This window comes from Calliphora vicina, chromosome 3 (genome assembly GCF_958450345.1).
Source record: "Calliphora vicina chromosome 3, idCalVici1.1, whole genome shotgun sequence".
NCBI classification, from domain to species: Eukaryota; Metazoa; Arthropoda; class Insecta; order Diptera; family Calliphoridae; genus Calliphora; species Calliphora vicina.
In genome coordinates, this window is record NC_088782.1 from 88,729,303 (window position 1) to 88,751,295 (window position 21,993).

At 28.1% G+C, this 21,993-nt stretch overlaps 1 protein-coding gene across 1 annotated transcript in view; it reads right to left on the bottom strand.

Annotated features, from left to right (window-relative positions):
* LOC135955616 (limbic system-associated membrane protein) overlaps positions 1 to 21,993 on the bottom strand; it is a 303,077-nt gene that overhangs the window by 179,582 nt on the left and 101,502 nt on the right. Inside the window, exon 3 of the mRNA XM_065505973.1 lies at positions 3,523 to 3,792. Coding sequence (XP_065362045.1) covers positions 3,523 to 3,792 — 270 coding nt within the window. The remainder of the gene's footprint in view (positions 1 to 3,522; positions 3,793 to 21,993) is intronic.

Sequence of the window (21,993 nt, forward strand, 5' to 3'; positions counted from 1 at the left end):
GCGTGTTGTCAAATGGAATTTAGTATTTACCAAAAACAAAAAGCTGACTTAGTTAATTTGGAGTATTGGTTACAAAATGGCATTAAAAAAAGTGCAATATTTGCATTTGAAAAATTATAAAATTGGTTACTATATTTTGATATCGAGTATGCGATTTGAGAATTTTTGCCCTAAAGTTGAATTTTACATAAAAAATAGGCATTTTTTATAAAAAATTATAAATGTTTTTTTCATGCAAAATATTTGGCGTAAAGTTAGCTTTTCAAAAAGTACAAATTCATTATACATCCTCTTAGAAAATTTTTAGATAACTTAAAAAGAATAAAAGTACTTTTTTCCCGAAAAAATTGCGAAAAATCGCCTTTTTTAATTTTTTTTATATTCAAATGCATGACTTTGGACTCAGTCATGATTTTTAAACACTTCTTTCTTTATTTGATATATAGATCTATTGTTAATCCTACAAAAGAAAAATGGATAAAATCGGAGAATATTTGGAACCGCGGTCACCAAAAAACTGGTGTAGGGTGGGTAAAAATGTGGGTAAAAAAGGTTTTATGTAGTGCTCGACGAGGAGATTCTGTATGTGTAATTTTTTTTTAAATCGGAACACAAACGAAATTTGGATCATTTTAAAAATTGAACATACCCGAGGTGTCCTACTTTGGGAACCCCTGGTCCCGTTCCTGGTACGGTCATGAGGTCCAAATACAAAACTTAAACTCGACTTCCTCTTTGCGCATGTGAAATTTCATTCAAATCGGCGTAAGAGTTTAGAAGTTACAGATTTATTTCCCTCTTTTTTTATTCTCATACCACTGTGCGACATTTGATTTTTATTTATATAGATTTTTACCCAATTTTATGATGGGATCCAAGATTTACATCAATTTGTTGTAGATAATAGAGTAAGTTCGGGTAATGTGGTATAGCTGCTTTTCTCTAAAACTAAGAGCATAGGAGTAGCGGTACCAAGCTTAAAAGTTTTATGATCTCAGAAAATTCACATTGGGTGAGTTTACTTCATTTTTGCAGGTCATGGAAATAGTCAGTAGTAAAAAATCAGCATTATCTTATGGTAGACTTTTTTTTGTGATCTGTTAAAAATTAATTTTTTTCTACAATCAGGTGTTTTAAACTTCATTAATTTAATTTTAAAGTCAAATGGGAATATTTTGCTATTGAAGAACATATGTAACAATATAGTATATTTAGTGTATATGTTTAATTTTATAATAATTTCACTAAACCACGTGGTCGGCTAATGTGGTATAGCTAAAGAATTTCAAGCAAATAATATGCCAAAGAAATGTGAAGTATGAAAATGGGCAGCGGAAGATTTGAAGAACGCTATCTGAGCTGTTAGAAACAACAAATATAAATTTTTTTCGCATCAATCATTCAATGTCTCCTACGAAGCGAATAATGTATTGAGGAGTTTCTGGTAAGCTTGGTAAGCCGCCAACTTTAACCGCATCCATTAAAGATGATTTAAATAAAACGCAACTCATTTACAAATTAAAATACTATGTATCGGTTATGCGGTTCGGTATACAATATTAAAAGAACATGGTTTTTGTCTTCGTAGGATACCGTTAACCTATTCTTAGGTATGAACAAAAAAATTTAATTTTTTTAACGGCAGTTTCAAAACTCCATTTTCAAATTTTTAAAAATTTTGTTAAACAAATTTCAGAATTTTTTGATCATCTCATTGGGATTTATTAAGAGTATAATAGGGAATAAAAATGTGAAAAAATTATGAAAATATCTCTTAAAGTTTTTCCGTACCTGCGATTTAAATTTTGAAATTTTCGAGAAAAACCAATTATTTGGCAATTTTTAGGCCAATGAGCTCTATTTTCTTACTCTTATGAATTTTAAGCAAAACTTAATTAGAATATTATAGTCCAGATAATTCTAAATATACTCTGAAACTTTTACTAAAATCAAAAAACGTTAACCCTTAAATCGTGAAGGTCAAAGGTCAAATTTTTCAATATTTGGAATTTCTCTTGGAAAGATTTTGAAATGTTCGAAATGTTGTATATTTTTGGGCCGATTTTGATGAAATTTAACAAAAATATAACATAAACTCTAGGGTTTATAATAACAGCACAAGAATGGAAATTAACGCTTAATGGCACTTGGGGTTAAAATGACACCAAACTTTTAAAATCATAATTTTTTATGGTTTTAGAAGTTTGGGGTCATTTTAACACCAAGTGCTATATAGGGTTAATTTTAATTTTTCTGCTGCTTTTGTAAATACTAGGCTTTGTGTTATATTTTTGTTAAATTTCATCAAAATCGGCCCAAAAATATACAACAATTCGACCATTTCAAAATCTTTCCAAGAGAAATTCCAAATATTGAAAAATTTGACCTTTGACCTTCACGATTTAAGGGTTAACGTTTTTTGATTTTAGTAAAAGTTTCAGAGTATATTTAGAATTATCTGGACTATAATATTCTAATTAAGTTTTGCTTAAAATTCATAAGAGTAAGAAAATAGAGCTCATTGGCCTAAAAATTGCCAAATAATTGGTTTTTCTCGAAAATTTCAAAATTTAAATCGCAGGTACGGAAAAACTATAAGAGATATTTTCATAATTTTTTCACATTTTTATTCCCTATTATACTCTTAATAAATCCCAATGAGATGATCAAAAAATTCTGAAATTTGTTTAACAAAATTTTTAAAAATTTGAAAATGGAGTTTTGAAACTGCCGTTAAAAAAATTAAATTTTTTTGTTCATACCTAAGAATAGGTTAACGGTATCCTACGAAGACAAAAACTCATATACAAGTAAATATGGACATATTTTAAGTAAAAATGAGCTTTTATTTTAATATTTCTCAAAATATGTTAATTTTGTTCCTACATTTCATGTTCTAGTGGCCTGAGACACGTTAATGGCCTGGCGAATTTTTAATAACTTTAACATTTTTTGACCGATTTCTGTTTTTTATATCTCATTAGAACGACAATTACGTACACATTTCGATTCTTTTAAATTAAATTACAAAAGTAATTTTTTAATGGCAAAATTTTTACAAAAACTGAAAAAAATGCATTTTTTCCCCTTGTAAATGCATCTCAAAACTTCAGAGGGCTTGCGGCACGTCTTAACCCCAACCGATTTACCTAAAATTTTTTCAGGATGATTTTTTTGCTAATGTTCACCAAACTGGAGGGTGAGAATGGCCAAAATCCAACTTTCGTTTATTAAGGGCCACCCTAGTGTACCACATTACCCGCCAATTTTTTCAATGGCTTGTTTTTGGGCTTTGTCTCTTTTTCCCAAATTTCTCTGAAACTTGATCATAAAAGACTTTTTTACTTTCATGGATGTAAACCTAACACTTGTAGTAAAACACCAGTTGAAAACTGTTCCAATCGAATTAAGATTCTAAAAATTATAGTCAAATAAAAAATAGGTATACCACATTACCCGAATTTACTCTAAGGAATAATGTTGTCTTAAAATTATGTATTTATTAGGATATGTTCAACTTACATAATATTGTGAGCTGAATATCCATTGAAACTCTTTCCTTTACTCCATTATCTGCTGAACATTGATATATGCCTGCATGATGTCTATCAACATTTTCCAAAATTAAAGTGGAGCTATCTGACAGATGTGTAGGCCCAGAAAACATATCCTTTTTAAACCAATATATTGTTGGTACCGGATTACCGGATGCTTTACATTCGAGTGTAACAGTACTACCCTTCCTGGCGGTCACTTGTCCATTATGTGGAAGAGCTCGAAGAGTTGGTGGTACTAAAAAATAAATAAAAATTAAATTATGCAAATGTTAACATTTTTAATACTTAATTAATTTTTTTACGGACTTATTTTTTTTGCATATATTTAATTTTTATGAATTTCATTTCATTCAGAACGAGTTATAATCATATTTTATTATTTTTGTTCATGTTTCATTTATAAAGAGTAACTTGTACAATTTTTAAAAGTAGTATAATATAAAATGAAAAAGATAAATTTCAAAGTCAGTGCACACATTTTTAAATTAATTTTGTTTGTTGAAACTCTTCATTAATATATACTACGTTTATACGCACGGCTTATTCGCAAATATAAATATTGCAATTAGAAAAAAATGCCGCATAAACAGTGAATTAATTTTTTATTTGCGAATAGCTAACTCACGATAACAATTCCTGATTAACGACACTATTTGCAAATAAGATATTAAGCATTGCCATATGTTTTAACGCTTTTAGTTTATTAAGACGTTTTTTAAATATTTCATTGCGTTTTTGAATTAATTGGATTGACAAGACGGACAAGAATTTTTGATTCTATAATTTTTACATTTAAAAAAATAAAAAATGTATCATATTTTATTCAATAAAAGAGCTACCAAATAATTACATTTTACCATCCGGCATCTCATAAAAACAAGAATTTTCCGTAACTAATGTGACATATAAACAGTGAGTTAGTTAATTGCAAATAATTTTTATTTGCGAATAGGCTACGTATAAACGTAGTAATAATTAGTCTATAATTTATAGCTATGTTCAATAACTAAAAGTTGTTACTAGTTAGTAACAATTGTTACTGGAAAAGCGTTCATTAACTCAAAAACTAGCAAGTAGAGAAAAAATCAAGAGCGTATAAATTTTAGAGAGTGTTCTCTCGTTGCAAACTATTACAAGTTCTATTTTGAACTCGTAATAGTTAGCAGCTTATATTTTATATGTTTTGTGTTATTGTTTATTTATTTAAAATTTTATTTTTGTGGTGAAAAAATGCCAAAACAAAAGAATTTTCAATAAAATTAAAGAAAATGTGAGTATTTATACATTTTAAAAGGAATAAAATAAGAAAATTATCAGCCCAATTATGAATTAAAAATTCCGCGGGAGTTTGTTCCCCGGGAGTTTTTCCCATTGAATTTGAATAGGAAAAATGAGAAAATGTAGAAAACTCCCGCGGAATTTTTATTCATAATTGGGCTGTATGTGTATAAAACAATTGTTACTGGAAAAGCGTTCATTTACTTTCTACTATTTTTGAGAATTTAAGAGAGTAATTTTGTAAATTTTGATTTTATTCTCCCGTTGCAAGTATTTACTGGGAAAGTAAATGAACAGACCTTATGTCTTCAATAGAAAATACAATTTCAGTTTTAGTACTCTTTTATTTATTTAAAGTCTATAGGATTACAAAATTCCTTATAGACTATGAAAAAAAAACTTATAGCATTTAAAAATATACAAAAACAAAATAAAAATAATTTATTTACTATTATAATTTCTCATATTTTGAAGAATTAAAGATATCTTTAAAATATGAGTTGATGGCCTTAGATGCTAGTGCTCAAAAAAATCGAACTTTATAATAATTGTATTATTATGTATGTAGTTATTAAATAAATAAATATTCGATAACGTCGACATATTTGTTCACATTTAATTGAAAATCTATATGAATATGAATACTGAACTAAGTGGTCGCCGCAACGCTCAAAATGTCATTTTACCGTTACTCCACATAAAAATGGTTTGATGAACAATTTAAAGACAATATTTTCAAAGTTAAGTGATGGCAAACTCAAAGAAGGAATATTTGTGCGACCATAAATACATTCATTGATGAAAGATCCACATTTTGATAGAAAGCTCACTAATAAGTAACTTGATGCCTAGTTATCGCTGAAAGCTGAATTTTTAGAGAACAACAGAGCCGACAATGTAGAGCAGCTAGTTAACGACATGTTTAGAGCTTATGAAAAGTTGTGTTTCAGAATGTTATTGAAAATTTAATTTCTAGATTCTCATTTGTATTTTTCCATCTGCTCTCAAAAATGATTTAAAGGCCAATGGAAAACAACTATGCTAGGTGATTACTGTTGGCGTTTAAAACGGGAAGATCAATTAAAGGTCAAAAGAAACAATTTTGTATTCCCGTATAACTCTTAACCCTTTAAAGCATATTGTTGCCAATTGTCTACATTCCAGTTCCACTTAATTTTAGACGAATATAAGCTTGATACTAATTCAGATTCGAATTCAGAAAAATCAAATGGAGTACGAAAACTTTCAGCTAACAAAATTCTAAATCAAACTAAAGCTAAATGAAATATAATAAATAAAAATCAACTAAATATTTGATACTTTATAGAAAAATAAAAGTAAAAATCATGCATTTAAGGGTTAAAAAATTAAAGTTTCACGATATTTTGTGTTGAAATTATATAAGACGATTTTTTTGGGGTTTTTTTAATTTAATAATAAATTTAAACTTGATTAATGTAAAAAATTCTGGTTGTTTTTATTAGATTTCTTTAAAATATATGTTGGCCTTTTAATTTTAATAAGGGAATTCGACCACTTTTATGGAAAGAATTTTGAAAAATTTGTTTATATTGTGCATTGTGCATACCACAAAAAAATGTGTGGCCTATTTATATACAGTAAGGGACAAAATTGTTCACCAAATTATCAATATACAAATTAACAAATATGCCAGATATTTTTATTTTATTAACTTTTATTTAAACTTTTTCAGCTATTTCAATTCAATAACAACTACATAACTTGAAAATAAAAAAACTTAAAAAAATCTGTGTCAATAATGTTTATACAGATATTAATTTAGAGTTCCAAATGTGAACAAATATGACCGCGGTTGGAGAACTCGTCGTCTTATGGATCCTAATATTTGGTGTGTCCTCCATGTGCTTTTTTTACTGCCTTAACTCTCTTTGGCATACTCTTTACAAGATTTGTTAGTATTTCCGGATCAATTTCTTTCCAAGCTTTAATGGCACGCTCCCAGAGTTCATCTACAGTCTTAGGTGGGGTTTTCTCAGCAAACATTTTTCTTTTCAAAATGAACCATAGGTGTTTTATATGGTTCAAATCCGTCGACTGGGGAGGCCAATCCATAAGCTTTATCCCATTTTCCTCAAACCATTTTTTTGGGATTATAGCAGTATGCTTATGATCGTTGTCCAGCACAAAGGTGTCGTCCTGTTCTGGATATAAACCGAATATGTCTAGAATGGGAATGTATGAGTCTTTGAGAATAGTTTGTAGTCCGTGGTACACATTTTTCCACAATGAGGCCCCACCGAATTTTAAAGTCTGACAAAAATGTCACTCTTTTACGCCAACACTTTTGTCCACTGCCTTCCGTCTGACCGGATTAATTATTGTCTCATCAGACCATGTTGCACGCATCCAATCTTTAACCGAGAAATTTTCGTATTTGTTTGCAAACTCAAACCCTTTTCTGCGGTTGTTTTCACTTAAAAGTGTTTTTTTTTGGCGTTTGCTCTGACCGCTAATTAACTGTCTTTAAAGCAGTGATGTTATACGTAGGGAAAAATCCCTATTCGTAGGGATTTTCTGCTAAAAAAATGGCCGTAGGGAAAAAATGACAGATTTGTTGAAATCATTAAAATGTAGGGACTTTTCAATAATGTGGGAAAATATATTAATTTCGCATCCCTTTTGTTATCTGTGACTACATACTAATAAAATTCTTGATTCGGCAATATTACAAAATATCAAATGTCTTTGAATGATCGCTTGCCGCCATTTCAGCTTTGATTTTATAGTAGATTTGTAAAATATTGTTTTTTTTATATTTATATGTATATAATATAATACATATATTCAGCAGAATGAACTCTTCGTATTCTTCAGACTCCTCGACCAGTGAATTTTTTGATTTTTTAAGATCATAAAAATCATTATATTCCGACTTAAATCTTCTTTTTTCTGGACTGAATCTATTATTCAACTCAATCTGCATCAAACCGAAACTTTTAAAATTTAATCGATGGATAGATTTTAGGATTTTCATTATCTTAAAAAAATCAAATAATTTTTGGTGTTTAATCACTTTTGAGGCTCACTGTATGTACGTTTGTATGTTTTGAGTTACAAAACATTTATTTTGATAGATATCCAACTCGCATCCCACTAAGCGACCAAAAAGCTATTCGAGGAAAATACCAAGGCTTTCTTTTGAGAAAAAAATTCAAAAAAATTTTTGATTTTGAAAAAAAAAAATCAAAAATATTTTTTTTTTTAATTTTTTTTCGAAAGATTGAAGAAATAGTTCTAAATTATTTAGGACATTATTTGCTATGAACAATAGGTAATTAGTTACAGGGATGAGAAATAACACCTGTATGGCCAAAATGTCAAATTTTCAGAGAGTTCTAGACCGATATTGTTGAAAAATTGTGTCTAAACTACTATCCTATAGGACTAACCTTGGTTTCAAAAGTTGGTTCACTTGACGTTAAATCCCCCATATATATATAAAATACATCAAACACAAAGGGTATTATTTGCATTGATATACGAATTATCATTTAAAAGCTGTAGGGATTTTTGTAGAGACAATCTTTTGAGCGCGTAGGGAAAAATAGGGATTTTTTTCGGGCTACGTAAAGACTTCTTAAAAAAGTATATAACATCACTGCTTTAAAGCTTCTTCGAAGGGTTTTGGCAGTGACATCTAACGAAAGCTTTTTTGGGCGACCTGGTTGATTGCTTATGATGTGCATATTACTTTATTTTTTTATTTTGCACACAAATCCGAGTGATACGTTATATATTTTTGCAATCTCGCGATTTGAGACTCCTTCTTCTAAATCTTTTATGACGTTTTGTTTTAAAAGTGCTGCTTTAGCTTTGGCCATCACGATAAAACTATGTAAAAATTAATTCATGATATTTTAGTTTTATTTTTTAGCATTAATCTACTTATTTTGAAGAACTAAGGCAAAACATAACTTAAAACTTTTAGAGAAAATTAAGACCCCTTTCACACTAGGCAATTTAGTTGCGCAAGTCTCTTGCCCAACAACAAAACAGCATAAAAAATTTTCTTCACCTTAACCTGACATTACCTCTGGCATCTATAAACACAAGAGACTTGCGCAACTAAATTGCCTAGTGTGAAAGGGGTCTAACAGAGGGTCAATATTGTTCACACACGTGAAAAGAAGCTGCCATAGTGTAATAATAAAATTATTGTTGCCATCTAATAGTTTAAGGGAGTTTCCAAGTTGAAATTTTAAGAGTTTTCAATATATATAATTTTTTTATAGTTTCGTGAAATGCTGTCAAACTACATATAAACTACTTGGAATGAAATATATGCGAAATAATTTTGCAAAAGCTGTACTCTGTTCTTATTGTGGAAGACATGTGAAATAATCTGGCAACCTTATATTTCCACACGAAATAACATAAGCAGTACTTCTTTCGCACGAAATTCAAACCAACAGCTAGTGTTTATAAACCGGTTAACCGAAAATCCGGTTTTTCTTCGAAATCTCGGTTTTTTTTCAAACCGGTTAATTTAAAATGTTGATTTTCGGTTAACCGGTTTATCCGGTGTTTATCACTCGCTTAACCGGTTTTTAAAATTTGGGACTAAAATTAATAAATCTCATGTTTTGTTTTTGTGCATTTTTTATATTCATTGTATACACATTACTGGTCTGATTTGAAACCTAAACGGCTGATTTACAATACAAACCTCTTTAGATTAATATTTTTAAGAATTACAATGATTCTAAATAGTAGAGGATAATGAGTTTACTGAAAAACTTTTTCCGAATAAATTGCACATAATGAAACTATTAAAAATTAAATTCCGCATAATTCTAGAAGTTAAGCTAAATCTTAATATTGATTCATTATAAACTTAGTGATGATTTTACCAAACATTAAATTGAATTTGATGTACATATTGTAGGATCAAGGATTAAAATATTTGAAATATGTTGGGTCAAAGATTAAAATAATATATTTATTTTATAATTAACAATGTTCAAGTAACAAGCAAATTTTTATAATGATCTAATCAAATAAAATATTTTTTAAACTCATAGAAAATAATATCAGTAACCAATTTGATCAAAAAAATAAAAAGTAAATAATTACAAGTATTCATAAACAAGTCCCTATATCTACTCCCCCTTCAGTTGAAGAAACATGCTTCTGTATTAAATTGTTTATATTGAATGTAACTTTTTTGGGTTTTGTCGCAGTCTGATTAATATTTTCATTATGGTCTCTTTTAATATTAACAAAAGCGGGATTTCAATTATCAATTGATATGGAAATAACAGAATCGCCTTTCTGAATTTTAAAACATTTATCATTTTTATCTATAACTTTTTAAGGTCCTTCAAACGAAGGATACAATCCAATTTTCCTACACTGAAAGAAAAACGCTTCGTAACCCCAATGAAACTTTTACGTTAACCTGTTTACGTTAATGCAATGAAAAGTTTCGTTAATGATATGAAATTTTATGTTGTATTTACGAAAATTACGTTAATATTACGATTCAGGCAAAATGAGTATTTTTTGGCATTTCGTAGAGTCATTGATGCTACGAAACTTTTTACGTTAATATTACGTAAAACTTTAACGTGAGATTCAATGTATAAATTGAATAACGAATGTGTCCCAAATTAATTTTTTGGAATAAAAAAGGTTTAATTGGCAAATCCTAATTGTTTTTGTGCAAATATAGTAATATTTGTATGAAATACAGCACCCCTTAAAAATTCAATGAAATATTTACGTAGCAATAATGAATTTTTTGTTTTCCATTTTTTTGGATTAAATATTGAAAAATAAAAAAAATAAATTATATAAAACAAAATTATATATAAAGGAATCGAATTAATGTAGTTTTTAATATTTAAATTGCTTAGTTCTTTTTATTTTGCTAATATAACAAATTGTCATTAATGAGACGAAAAACGCCAAAAATTATGTCATTTTAATTAATATTTTAAACAAGTTTTTTAACAATCACGTAATTATGACGAACGTTTAATGAAACCATGTCATTAAATTAATGAACTTGTAATCCATGCAACGTAATGTGTCATTGAATTTCTTTGCAAACAAATCATAACGGGACTTTATGGCAAACATATTTTGAAAATTTTGTAGTAAATACAATGATTTTATCATTAATTTAACGTAATGCGTCATTCAATAAAAAAAAATTAAGTATTTAATATAATAATAGTAAATACAACGATTCGGTTATCAATACAACGTAAAGTTGCGTTGTATTGAACGTTTCTTAAAGAATTAACGGGACACAAGAGAATGTTGATGCTGATGGACACAAAGATAAATAAAATAGAGTTGGAACATAATGTGGCACGTTTAAAAAAATACAACAACAACATAAATAGCATCATCTTCTGTTTTTGAGAGTTTCTTTTTATTTAATTTTAGTTTATTTTAAACAGTCAACAAGTGAAGAGTTGTTGTGTTAAAAATATAATTGATTTATTTGTTGTTTATAAAAAGTTGAAATTGTGATCAAAATCTAATTTGGTAATAAATAATTTGAAATGTTTTTTGTGCAAAAATGGATTGAGGAGGATTTATTTCAATCAATTGAGGAAGTGGTTTTCGATTCAAGTGGATCAATGACTCATAAGAAAGGTAAGCTATTATTAATACATCAAAAGGAAAATTTATGATACCCATTAAAGAATACGTTTAAATTTTATTTTTAGATGAAGAAACTCAAAAAACACATTACACATGTCTCAACAAATTTTGACTGACTCTCAGGAATCCAAAAACGTTTCATCACCATTTGTCACTATCTCAGTCTTCCTGCAGCGAAAATTTTTTTTACTGATATTCAAATATTTTTCATTTTAGGGGTATTCACAATGTAGAGTACTTGGCCTGGTAATGTAGTAAAAGAGCACAATATCAAAAAAATAAAAACGAAATACATTAGAAATTGAAATGTTTGTCAATAAATAGCTTTTCTGCTTTTTTGCTAGGCCAAGTACTCTACATTGTGAATACCGCTTATATTTTTTGTATTTATTTATACAAATGCGAAGTATTTATATTGAAATCGAATTTAAATATAAAAAGTATTAATACATATGTACATTTAGATTAAAATCCTAATAAATTGTAATTATAAATAACTTATTTTTGTTCATTATTATTATGAAAGGAATCGTTTTTGGAATGAAACCTTTTATTAAAATAATGATTAATATTGTTAATATAATGTCTTATAATCATTATATTTATGATATATTTCATTTCATTAATGAAGGAGCACATTCTATTTACGAAACAATGTAGGAAAATCAATGACAAAATTCATTTTTGAAATGTAAAAACATCGTTCCATTAATGTAGGATATAATTATATTAGTGAAGCAATGTCATTAAACCAATGTCAACATTCATTGCATATATGATAAAGTTTCTTAACATCAATGAAACATGTCGTTATACTATTAATGCAAAATCGTTAAATTAATGATTTTTTTCATATTAGTATTGAAAGAAATTCATTAATTTAATGAAACCCTTTCATTATATTGACGAAATTGTATCATTGGTTTAATGATATTTGACATTGTAAACACGTATGGTGACGTTATTTATATATTCTATATTAATGACATTATTTCATTATATTTACGAAAATTTTGAGATTAATTAAACATTTTTCGTTAATGCAATGACACCGGTAATCGGACTGATTTCAAGAACAAAATCATTAATATAACGTAGAAAAACGTTGTATTTACGAAGGTTTTTCTTTCAGTGTATGAACTTTGATAAACACATAGTTGGAATTCATCAAATTAGAAGGAATATAACTTCTATTGTTACCATGATGTGAAATAAAATTACGATTTTGTGAAAAATGTTCTTTCAGTTTTGTAGAGGGTACCATCTCTGCTGGTGAACAGTTCAAGTCTTCTTTAACAGAATTTCGTAAACCAAGAAGAATTATTGGAAGTTGATGTGATCATTTGATGCTGTTATAGAAGTTTTAAGTCGACGATGGAATCTTTCTATCATACCATTTGATAGGCTGAAGTATGAATTTTCTGTATTCCAAGTATTTCGGATAGTTCTGAAAATAAACTGGAAGTAAATTGTAAACCTCTATCTACCGTGATTTTCAGTGGAATGCCAAAACGAGGAATAATGGAAAAACTTCTGGCCATCTCGTCGTTCTATCTATAATAGTTAATAAATATTTATATCCTCTTGAAACAGGTAGTGGAACTACAATATCCATGTGTATGTGCTCAAATCTACATTTTGGTATCTCAATTTCTACGGTAGGTAATTTTGTATGAACAGTTACTTTTAATTTCTGACAACAAATACATTCTTTTATCCATAATTTAATGTCTTTATTCATAAGGGGCCAAAAATATCTCCTTTGTATAATTTTTCTAGAAGATCGAAAACCCGGATGGGAAAGAGAATGCATTTTATCAAACACAATTTTTCTTAATCTATTTGGAATATAAGGTCTAAGCTGTGTATATTTTAAATCTCTTTTCGGGTACTTCAATCTCTTTAATGTTATATTTATTTTTAAATTTATAATCTATTAGGTTATTTGTAATTTCTTGTTCCTGTTTTTCTTTCAAAATTTCGAAACTAATTATACTTTGAGATATTAAATCTACCTCTGGTAATCTAGATAACATATCTGCAACGAAATTGTCTTTGCCTTTTATATATTCAATGTCATTAATGAATTGAGCTATATATTCCATTTGTCTAGTTTGACGTGGAGATCTTTCTGTTTTCGAATCAAGTATATAAGTCAGAGGTTTATGGTCTGTAAAGATTGTATATTTATGGCCTTCTAAAAAGTATTTAAAATGTTTAACAGAAAGGTATATTCCCAATAGCTACCGATCAAAAGTAGAATAACGCTTTTCTGTAGAGCTTAATTTTCTAGAAAAGTATGCCAATGGTTCCAAATGGTTTGCCATTACATTTTTGCTATACTGATCCTAAGGCTACACTTGAAGCATCGACAGCTAACGAAATTTTTGAGTCTTTATTATAGTGATTCATTAAAGTCCTTTCAGTAAATTTTTGTTTAACTATATTAAATGCTTCTTCTGTTTCGTTAGTCCACATGATATTGTTTACTTTATTTGTACTACCTTCTGTTACTAAATTGTGCAAAGGAATAAGATCCTTAGCAAGTTTTGGTATACATCTGTGGTAATAATTAATCATCCCTAAAAATTTCTGAAGTTTCTTTAGAGTTAACGGTTTTTCAAATATACTAAAAATGTACCGTCTTTTGAAATTTGATAATTAAAAAAATCTAACTCTTCTTGACCAAAAACACATTTCGAAGGTTTAATATTTAAGCCAAATTTATTAAGTTGTTCAAATACTATTTTAAGATGATATAAATGTTCCTCTTCATATGCACTTGCAATTAAAATATCATCAATATATGTATGTAAACACCAAAAGGCATTCTGACAAATTCAAACATTCCGAAAGGTGTCGTTATTGCGGTTTTATTAATATTGTTACGTTTTAACCTTTTCAAAACGTTTGGTTTATTTCCTTTAAATAAACCGGATACTTTGATTGCAAATAAAAGCCGTTTAGTAGTTTAAAAATTGTAACAACTCTGTATTTATTCTAAATGTACAACAACCACAGAATTAAATAGCCACTCAATGTTTTTTATACACGTTTATAAATTCTCAGAAATCCAGACACAATTTATAATGTACACGAATTTACTTGAAAAACACAACACACTTTAAGGCACTTAGTTGATGTTTATTCGAAAAGCGTCTCTGATAAACTGTTCACGACTGCAACCTCTGCTACTATTTATAACACTGCCATCTGCACTCTAGATTTCTCTTTAACTGTCTAGAGGTTTCTAATACATACGCCATCTGTGGTGTACTTTCTACAATGTTCTTTAACTGAATATTCGAAATCGAATACAGCGTTGCCAACTTACGATCAAATCAACTGAAAGCTTTTATTTAATAATGCCCACAGATATGTTACAGTTTTACAGCACTGTTATTTGAAAGCATTATGCTACTTTTAAATCAGCCCTTAAAATCGTTATATTTGAATTCAAGTACAATTTCGTAACTATATCATCGTTAGCAACTGGAATTTGAATAAATTTTTTAGAAAATTGTCTTTAAATTAAAATCCTGTATATTTGGCAATGGGTATCTATCGAGAACTGTGACACAATTCAATCGACGATAGTCGCCACAAGGTCTCCAATCATTCGGATCTTTCTTTGGTAATAAATGTAACGGAGAAGCTACATGAGACATGGACTGTCGACAAACACCGATTTTAACTAGATATTCGAATTCTTTTTTAGCTATAGCTAATATAGGTAAAGTGCCGTTGGTTGTAATTCTATGTACAGTAGGGTGGCCCCGTTTGTATGGAGAAAAAATAAGGTATCGATGTTCCCGCCTAAAATGAAAATCTGATTCATTCTAATACTACGTTTTGAAATTTTTTCGTCCTGGGGTCAATATTTGGCGAGCTGGATCAAAGGATAAAAAGGTCCTTTTTTGAGGTTTTTTACATTTTTTCCATATTTCTTCCAAAGGAAGTATATGTAAATTTGGTATCATATGAAAGGTCTTTGAGAGACGCATTCAATTGGTTAAAAGAAATTTAAAAAAAATATTTTTTAATTAAAAAATTTTAAAAATTTTCGACAAAATTTTAGTTTTTTTTAATTTTTTCATAGAACTTATTCAAATACATAGATGAAATTTCTTGATCATAAACATCATGTAATTTCACCGAAATGGTTTTTCTCGTTTTTTAAAATTCAATCCAGTTCAATGTTTATTCAAATTTGTTTAAACCTAATTTCATCCCTATCTGACAATCTCTGTACTCAATTCATAGTATATGTAATGGGCATCAAAATAACTCAAATTTTATAAGCTATCCATCGATGTATAAATTCGTATACTTTTCTTTTGTTACACTACGAATATTTAAATTTAAGCTAAAACATTATTCCATAATAATAATAATTTGCTTTTGAATGTTGTTGTTTTTTGTCGTTTATTTTTAAAGTAATGAAGAATTTGTATAAAATCATTGACAACTAGTAAAATTTTAAGAGAAAATTTTTTCTCTTTTTTTTTTTTTTTTTAATTTTTACAAAAAATCTTATATATGGTCACCTTAAAATCAAAAGGGCATAACAACCAAAAACATAAAATTTTACATTTTGATTGAAAATAATACATTGCAACATAACACATTTTAGAACACTGTTGTCAACAATACCAATTTTATTTATTTTAATTTTATTAAAGAAAAATTCAAAGGGCATATCAGACATGATTGTGTAGGTTGGGAGATAATAAATGTAATAACAAATCATTTTTATAACAAAAATAGTTTTCATACTACATATTTATTTATTTTTTTTGCGTTTATTTAAATTGCAATCTATCTTAATACAGATAATAAGCAACTTTGATAAACAAATTTAATAAAACGTTGATAGATGTACTCTTTTAAGTACAACTATAAGTATTATAAATTTACATATTTGTGACATTTAACATATTTATTATATACTTATTATTTATTATATACTTCGTCAATTCACAATTCCAACACTCAATTTTAATTGTCATTCGTACAGAGCCCCCTTGCATTCAATTTTACTCAACAGAACAATTAATGAAATACAACGACTCAAGCAACATTATAGATATTCCAGGTAAAACATTATAAATTCTCATAAAATCGCGATAATAAAATTAAACTTTTTACTAGAAAATTATTTTATCTTTGGTTAAGGTATTATGTATAAAATCGTGATATTTTAATAATATATTACCAATTTCAGATTTTCTATGTCATTCACAAAATACAGAACGATTTGTACATTTTGTCAGTCAATCCATGCTATCAGTAATCGAAAAAAATCGACCTTCATATATTGCTAATAGAATAAACTCATGTAAACGAATTTGTAAATAAATATATATGAAAAAATTATATTAATATTAAAATATTTTCTATGAATTTATATTTTTAAGTTTTAACTGTTAATTAATATTTCTCATTTAGCAAACAATATACTAAACAATGTAAAAATATATGTAATAAGCAGTTTTTCACATGTTACTTAAAATTAACAACAACATTCCAAAGGAATAACATTAAAATAATCATTATAGCGCGATGTATAGTAAATGTTTTAGCTTAAATTTAAATATTCGTAGTGTAACAAAAAAAAAGTATACGAAATTATACATCGATGGAAAGCTTATAAAATTTGAGTTATTTTGATGCCCATTACATATACTATGAATTGAGTATACAGAGATTGTCAGATAGGGATGAAATTGGGTTTAAACAAATTTGAATAAACATTGAACTGGACTGAATTTTAAAAAACGAGAAAAACCATTTCGGTGAAATTACATGATGTTTATGATCAAGAAATTTCATCTATGTATTTGAATAAATTCTATGAAAAAATTAAAAAAAAATAAAATTTTGTCGAAAATTTTTAAAATTTTTTAATTAAAAATTTTTTTTTTTAAATTTCTTTTAACCAATTGAATGCGTCTCTCAAAGACCTTTCATATGATACCAAATTTACATATACTTCCTTTGGAAGAAATATGGAAAAAATCTAAAAAACCTTTTTATCCTTTGATCCAGCTCGCCAAATATTGACCCCAGGACGAAAAAAATTCAAAACGTAGTCTTGAATCAAATTTTCATTTTAGGTGGGAACATCCGCAACTTAAATTTTGGGGCAACCCTAATGTACAGTATTGTGAACAACTGTTTTTGTATAGTTTGGATCTGATGCAATTTTCGGGTAATTCTGTAACAGTTTCGTAAATTTATTCTCAGAAGCTAAAATTTTTAAAGATAATATATCACTATATCCTGATAAACGACATGTTCTTAATTTGGTTAACGAGACTTGTAGTTGTTTGTTCTTCATATCAACTAAAATATGGAAATGTTCAAGAAAGTTTGCTCCAATAATTGTAGTACTAATATCAGCTAAAATAAATGGGAAATTAAAATCTCTTCTTAACAGTGATGTTAACCGTACGGTAGGCAGGTAATTTCTACATTTGTACGGTAATTTTAAAAAGTTAAAATTTTTAAGAATTATATCCCAAAAATTATATTTCCATAATGTGCTTTTCGTTTATAATCTACAATTGGATACAAAGAGCTTGGGCGCTTCACCTAACATTCTGGTCCTTCGAACCGGATCTGAGCCGACCTATGGATCTACAGTCCCGGGCGGAAACACCAGGGGGTGTTAGCGCCACAGTCTAATCGCTACTATGTATTACTAATTATCGATTATCCGTATTATTGTTTAGTTATTACTTATCGCTTAATTCCCATTCGCAAATATTTGGATTGCATTATTTTATATTTCCACGCGGTATTTTAATGAATCATTTTTAAATCATATAAAAAGCCATTTTTATTATAAAATACAGATAGATCGTGTTTGAAATATCATAAAGAAGTTCAGCTCTTGGTTTCCATACGAAAAATAATAAATAAGTTTATTAATTAATGTGCATTTCAGGAATTTTAACGTAAAAGTATAAGAAATAAATAATTGAATTTGTTCTTAAAAATGCTTGTGCTTTTCGTTTATAATCTAAAATTGAATACAAAGAGCTTGGGCGCTTCACCTAACATATGATATACACATTTCTCATTAAAATAATCATAAAATTTAGAGGATGATGATAACCAACTACCGCTAGACAAAATATATCTAGGCGGTAAAGTAATCTTTCAAGTATGGATATTTCAATATAAAAATTAGTATTAAAAACTGATTGCAAAAATAGTATTTTTTGCATTTCCCAGAAGCTGTTCAAATGGATGAATTTAATGAAATTGATAAGGAATTTATGCTTATAAGCCAAATAAAAGATGTTGATGAAAATGGCATTCTGCTGTTTTACAAACTTGGTCCTATATTCAAAACCCTCTATCTTTAATATTCACGAAAATTACTTTTTGATGGTAAAATGTTCAATAAAACATCTATCATCTATGGTGTGAATTTCTTACAAACATATTGTTTTTTGCTGCTTTATTTTCATTTCTATCTTATACAATTAATTTTTTCCGAATGCAAAGCCTCTATCTTTTCAATTAATTTTCAAATATTTTTTTTGAATAATTTCTTCTTGCAACTCATGTTTTCTTACTAATTTTTGAATGCTGAACATGAATTTTACTATAATAATTGTAGCATACCGAATTTTAATAACTCAAGTAATACGCGAAAAAACAGTTTTTTGGCTTTCCTGAAAAGTTGTGTTCTTTAAGATATATAGTTTTGAATATAGGCCCTCGATATATTGAATAATAAAAATAAACCTGTTTCAATAAGAAAATATTATAATTTTTGTACAAGACTTTGGATACGGTAATTTTATCTAAACAGCGGTAACTTTTTTAGGGCTGTACGGTAATCGAAATTAAAAATTTAACATCACTGCTTCTTAATCCTATATCTACATCAGAGATTCGCAAAAATAAATTCTCTCACCAACACATTCAATTCATTATTTCCCAGCGGGAAAAAATGATAGGACTTCAATTTGTAGGCCTTCTAAAAGGCATACTTACACATTCTAAAAGATCCGATACTCATTCCACCCTGCCTGCACTTAGAAGGTGCTCAAGAAGCCCTATGAATCCCCTTCTAATAACAAGTGAGCTTGTTGGCTGCCAACAGCCCATCATAAGTAGGCCTTCTCTCAGTCCTCTAACAGCAGCGAGTATGCAAGGCCTTGGCTCGCAATGACACGCCGTGTAAAATTGAAATGATTTTGCAATGCGGCAAAATGATTTTGCAATGCGGCAAAATGATTTTGCAAGTCCTTGTGTCTGCAAAATGAGGCATTTAGGAAGGCCTCTTTACTGCATCTTTTTCCCGCTGGGTTTATTCAGTGCGCCTACAAACACACAAATACAAAAACTGAAAAAATAAAGAAAAAGTCATACACCAGCAGTGTTGCCGTTTTGGTTATTTATAACCAAAATTGGTTATTTTTATTCCTGATGTGTAGATGTGTATTTATTTTTCATTTTGGTTACTTTTTTCAAAACATTTTGTTATAGAATGTTTTTTCAGTCTAAGACTATGAATGTGTTACTTGTTGTAGGTGTATTGCCAATCTATCGTGGTTGGCAATCTACTTGAATTGCCAATCTATCGTGATTGGCAATTCAAGCTCTTTGAAATTATATCAAAAGATTTGAGAACGAATAATTTTTTTAAAAGATATTTACGATTTTTGTGATTTAGGAATGTAAATGCGTTCCCAATATTGGTTTAATTACACAGCGGAACTGACATTTTGGTGCCGAAAATTTCAATTTCGTTTTGTAAGAGTTGATGAACCTCAGTACTATGTTAAACTTGTTTTTTCCAGTCTGCTCGCGTTTTCGAAATATCGCCGTTTTTATATTCACTTACATATCCGATTTTTTGACCTTTTTCCTCTAAATTTTGTTGGAATTTCACCTTTAAAGATCTGAGTTCAATTGATATATGCTAATTTTGACCATTGTAATTCATATTCCCTTGTAGATACTTTTGGATTAAAAAATAAAGTTAATTAATTTTTAACTACCGAAAATTTCCATTTCATTTCAATATTGAACATTCATTCTGTACTTTAAAAAGAGTTATATTTTCTGGTAACCGTTTAAGCATTTCTTTTAAAAGCTTTTTAAGTACAAAAAACAATTTTCTTTTAAAATTTCTACATCATATTCCTTCGTTTTATATTTTGTAATTCCATTTCAAATTCTGTGCCAAAATCGATGGATTCCTGATTATAAAGAATCCGTCGAACCAATAGCCAATTTTAATGAGCATACTAATTTCCATTATTATTTAAAAATTACGGATTAAACAATTTAGAAGAAATAATTAATATTGTTGAAACTTTTTGATCATGTATGCTACCTGCATCCATATGATTAGATTATAAATGATTAATTTTATTAACTATTGGGTTAATAAATATCAAAAAAAATATTTCAAGAAAACAAATAATTTGTTAAAAAATCGCCAAATATATTGCCAACTAGTCTGTAACTCGCCATGTCGCCAATTGGAAATTTTGGTCGAAAAAGACAATGAAAAACGTTTGGCGAGAAATCGCCACATCTGACAGCCCTGATGAGCACTGGTGTACAGTGTTGCCACAACCTCAAAATTTTTGTAACCAAGTTTGTTTAAAAAAATAACCAAAATACTAAAAAAGTAACCAAAAAAAAATTATTGGAAACGTCATGTTTTTATACTTAAGATAAATTTTATGTCAAGATTTCACCATTTAAAATATTATGAAAATTAGTTCTTAATCACAAAATATTCAGAAAAATCTACCGGAATAATTTTTACTTAAATATAAATATATTTTTTTTTTACACAATTATTTTTACTGAATGTAAATCTTTTAATTTTTTTAAAATGTACTTCATGAAATAACTGACTTGAACATCTTGTGTTTGTTGATACCTGAGGTAATGTCGGGTTAAGGAGAAGAAAATTTTACATGATATTTTGTTGTTGGGCAAGAGTATTGCGCAACTAAATTGCCTAGTGTGAAAGGGGTCATAGCTTTTCAAATATTACACTTTTCTGTGGTATCTGCATGCAGCCTGTGACATATGATATTGGTAATTTGTATTAGAGTATTTTTAATAAAATCTAAACAAATAGCTAAGGTTGAATCTAACTAACTAAATATTATATTTAAACTTTCTTGTTCACATATTTTTAATTTTATTCAATTTAAGAATCGATCAGAGGAACAAAATTGACATTTTAATTTGCTGCAGCGAAAAATATAATTGATAATACGTATATGGACATTTATTTTTAAAACTTTATTTTTATGGGCAGCTCTTGTTTTTAAAATATCGCGGTTTTAATTTGTTTGGTTATTCTATTTGTTTCTTCTTATTGGTTAAATATTGCATAAATTGAAATAAATGTATAAATAAATCTGATACAAAAAAATAGTACTGTTTTTAATACTCTACTTTGATAAAAATTTTAAGATATTTTCACCAAAAACGCTGCATATCACGTAAATACAAA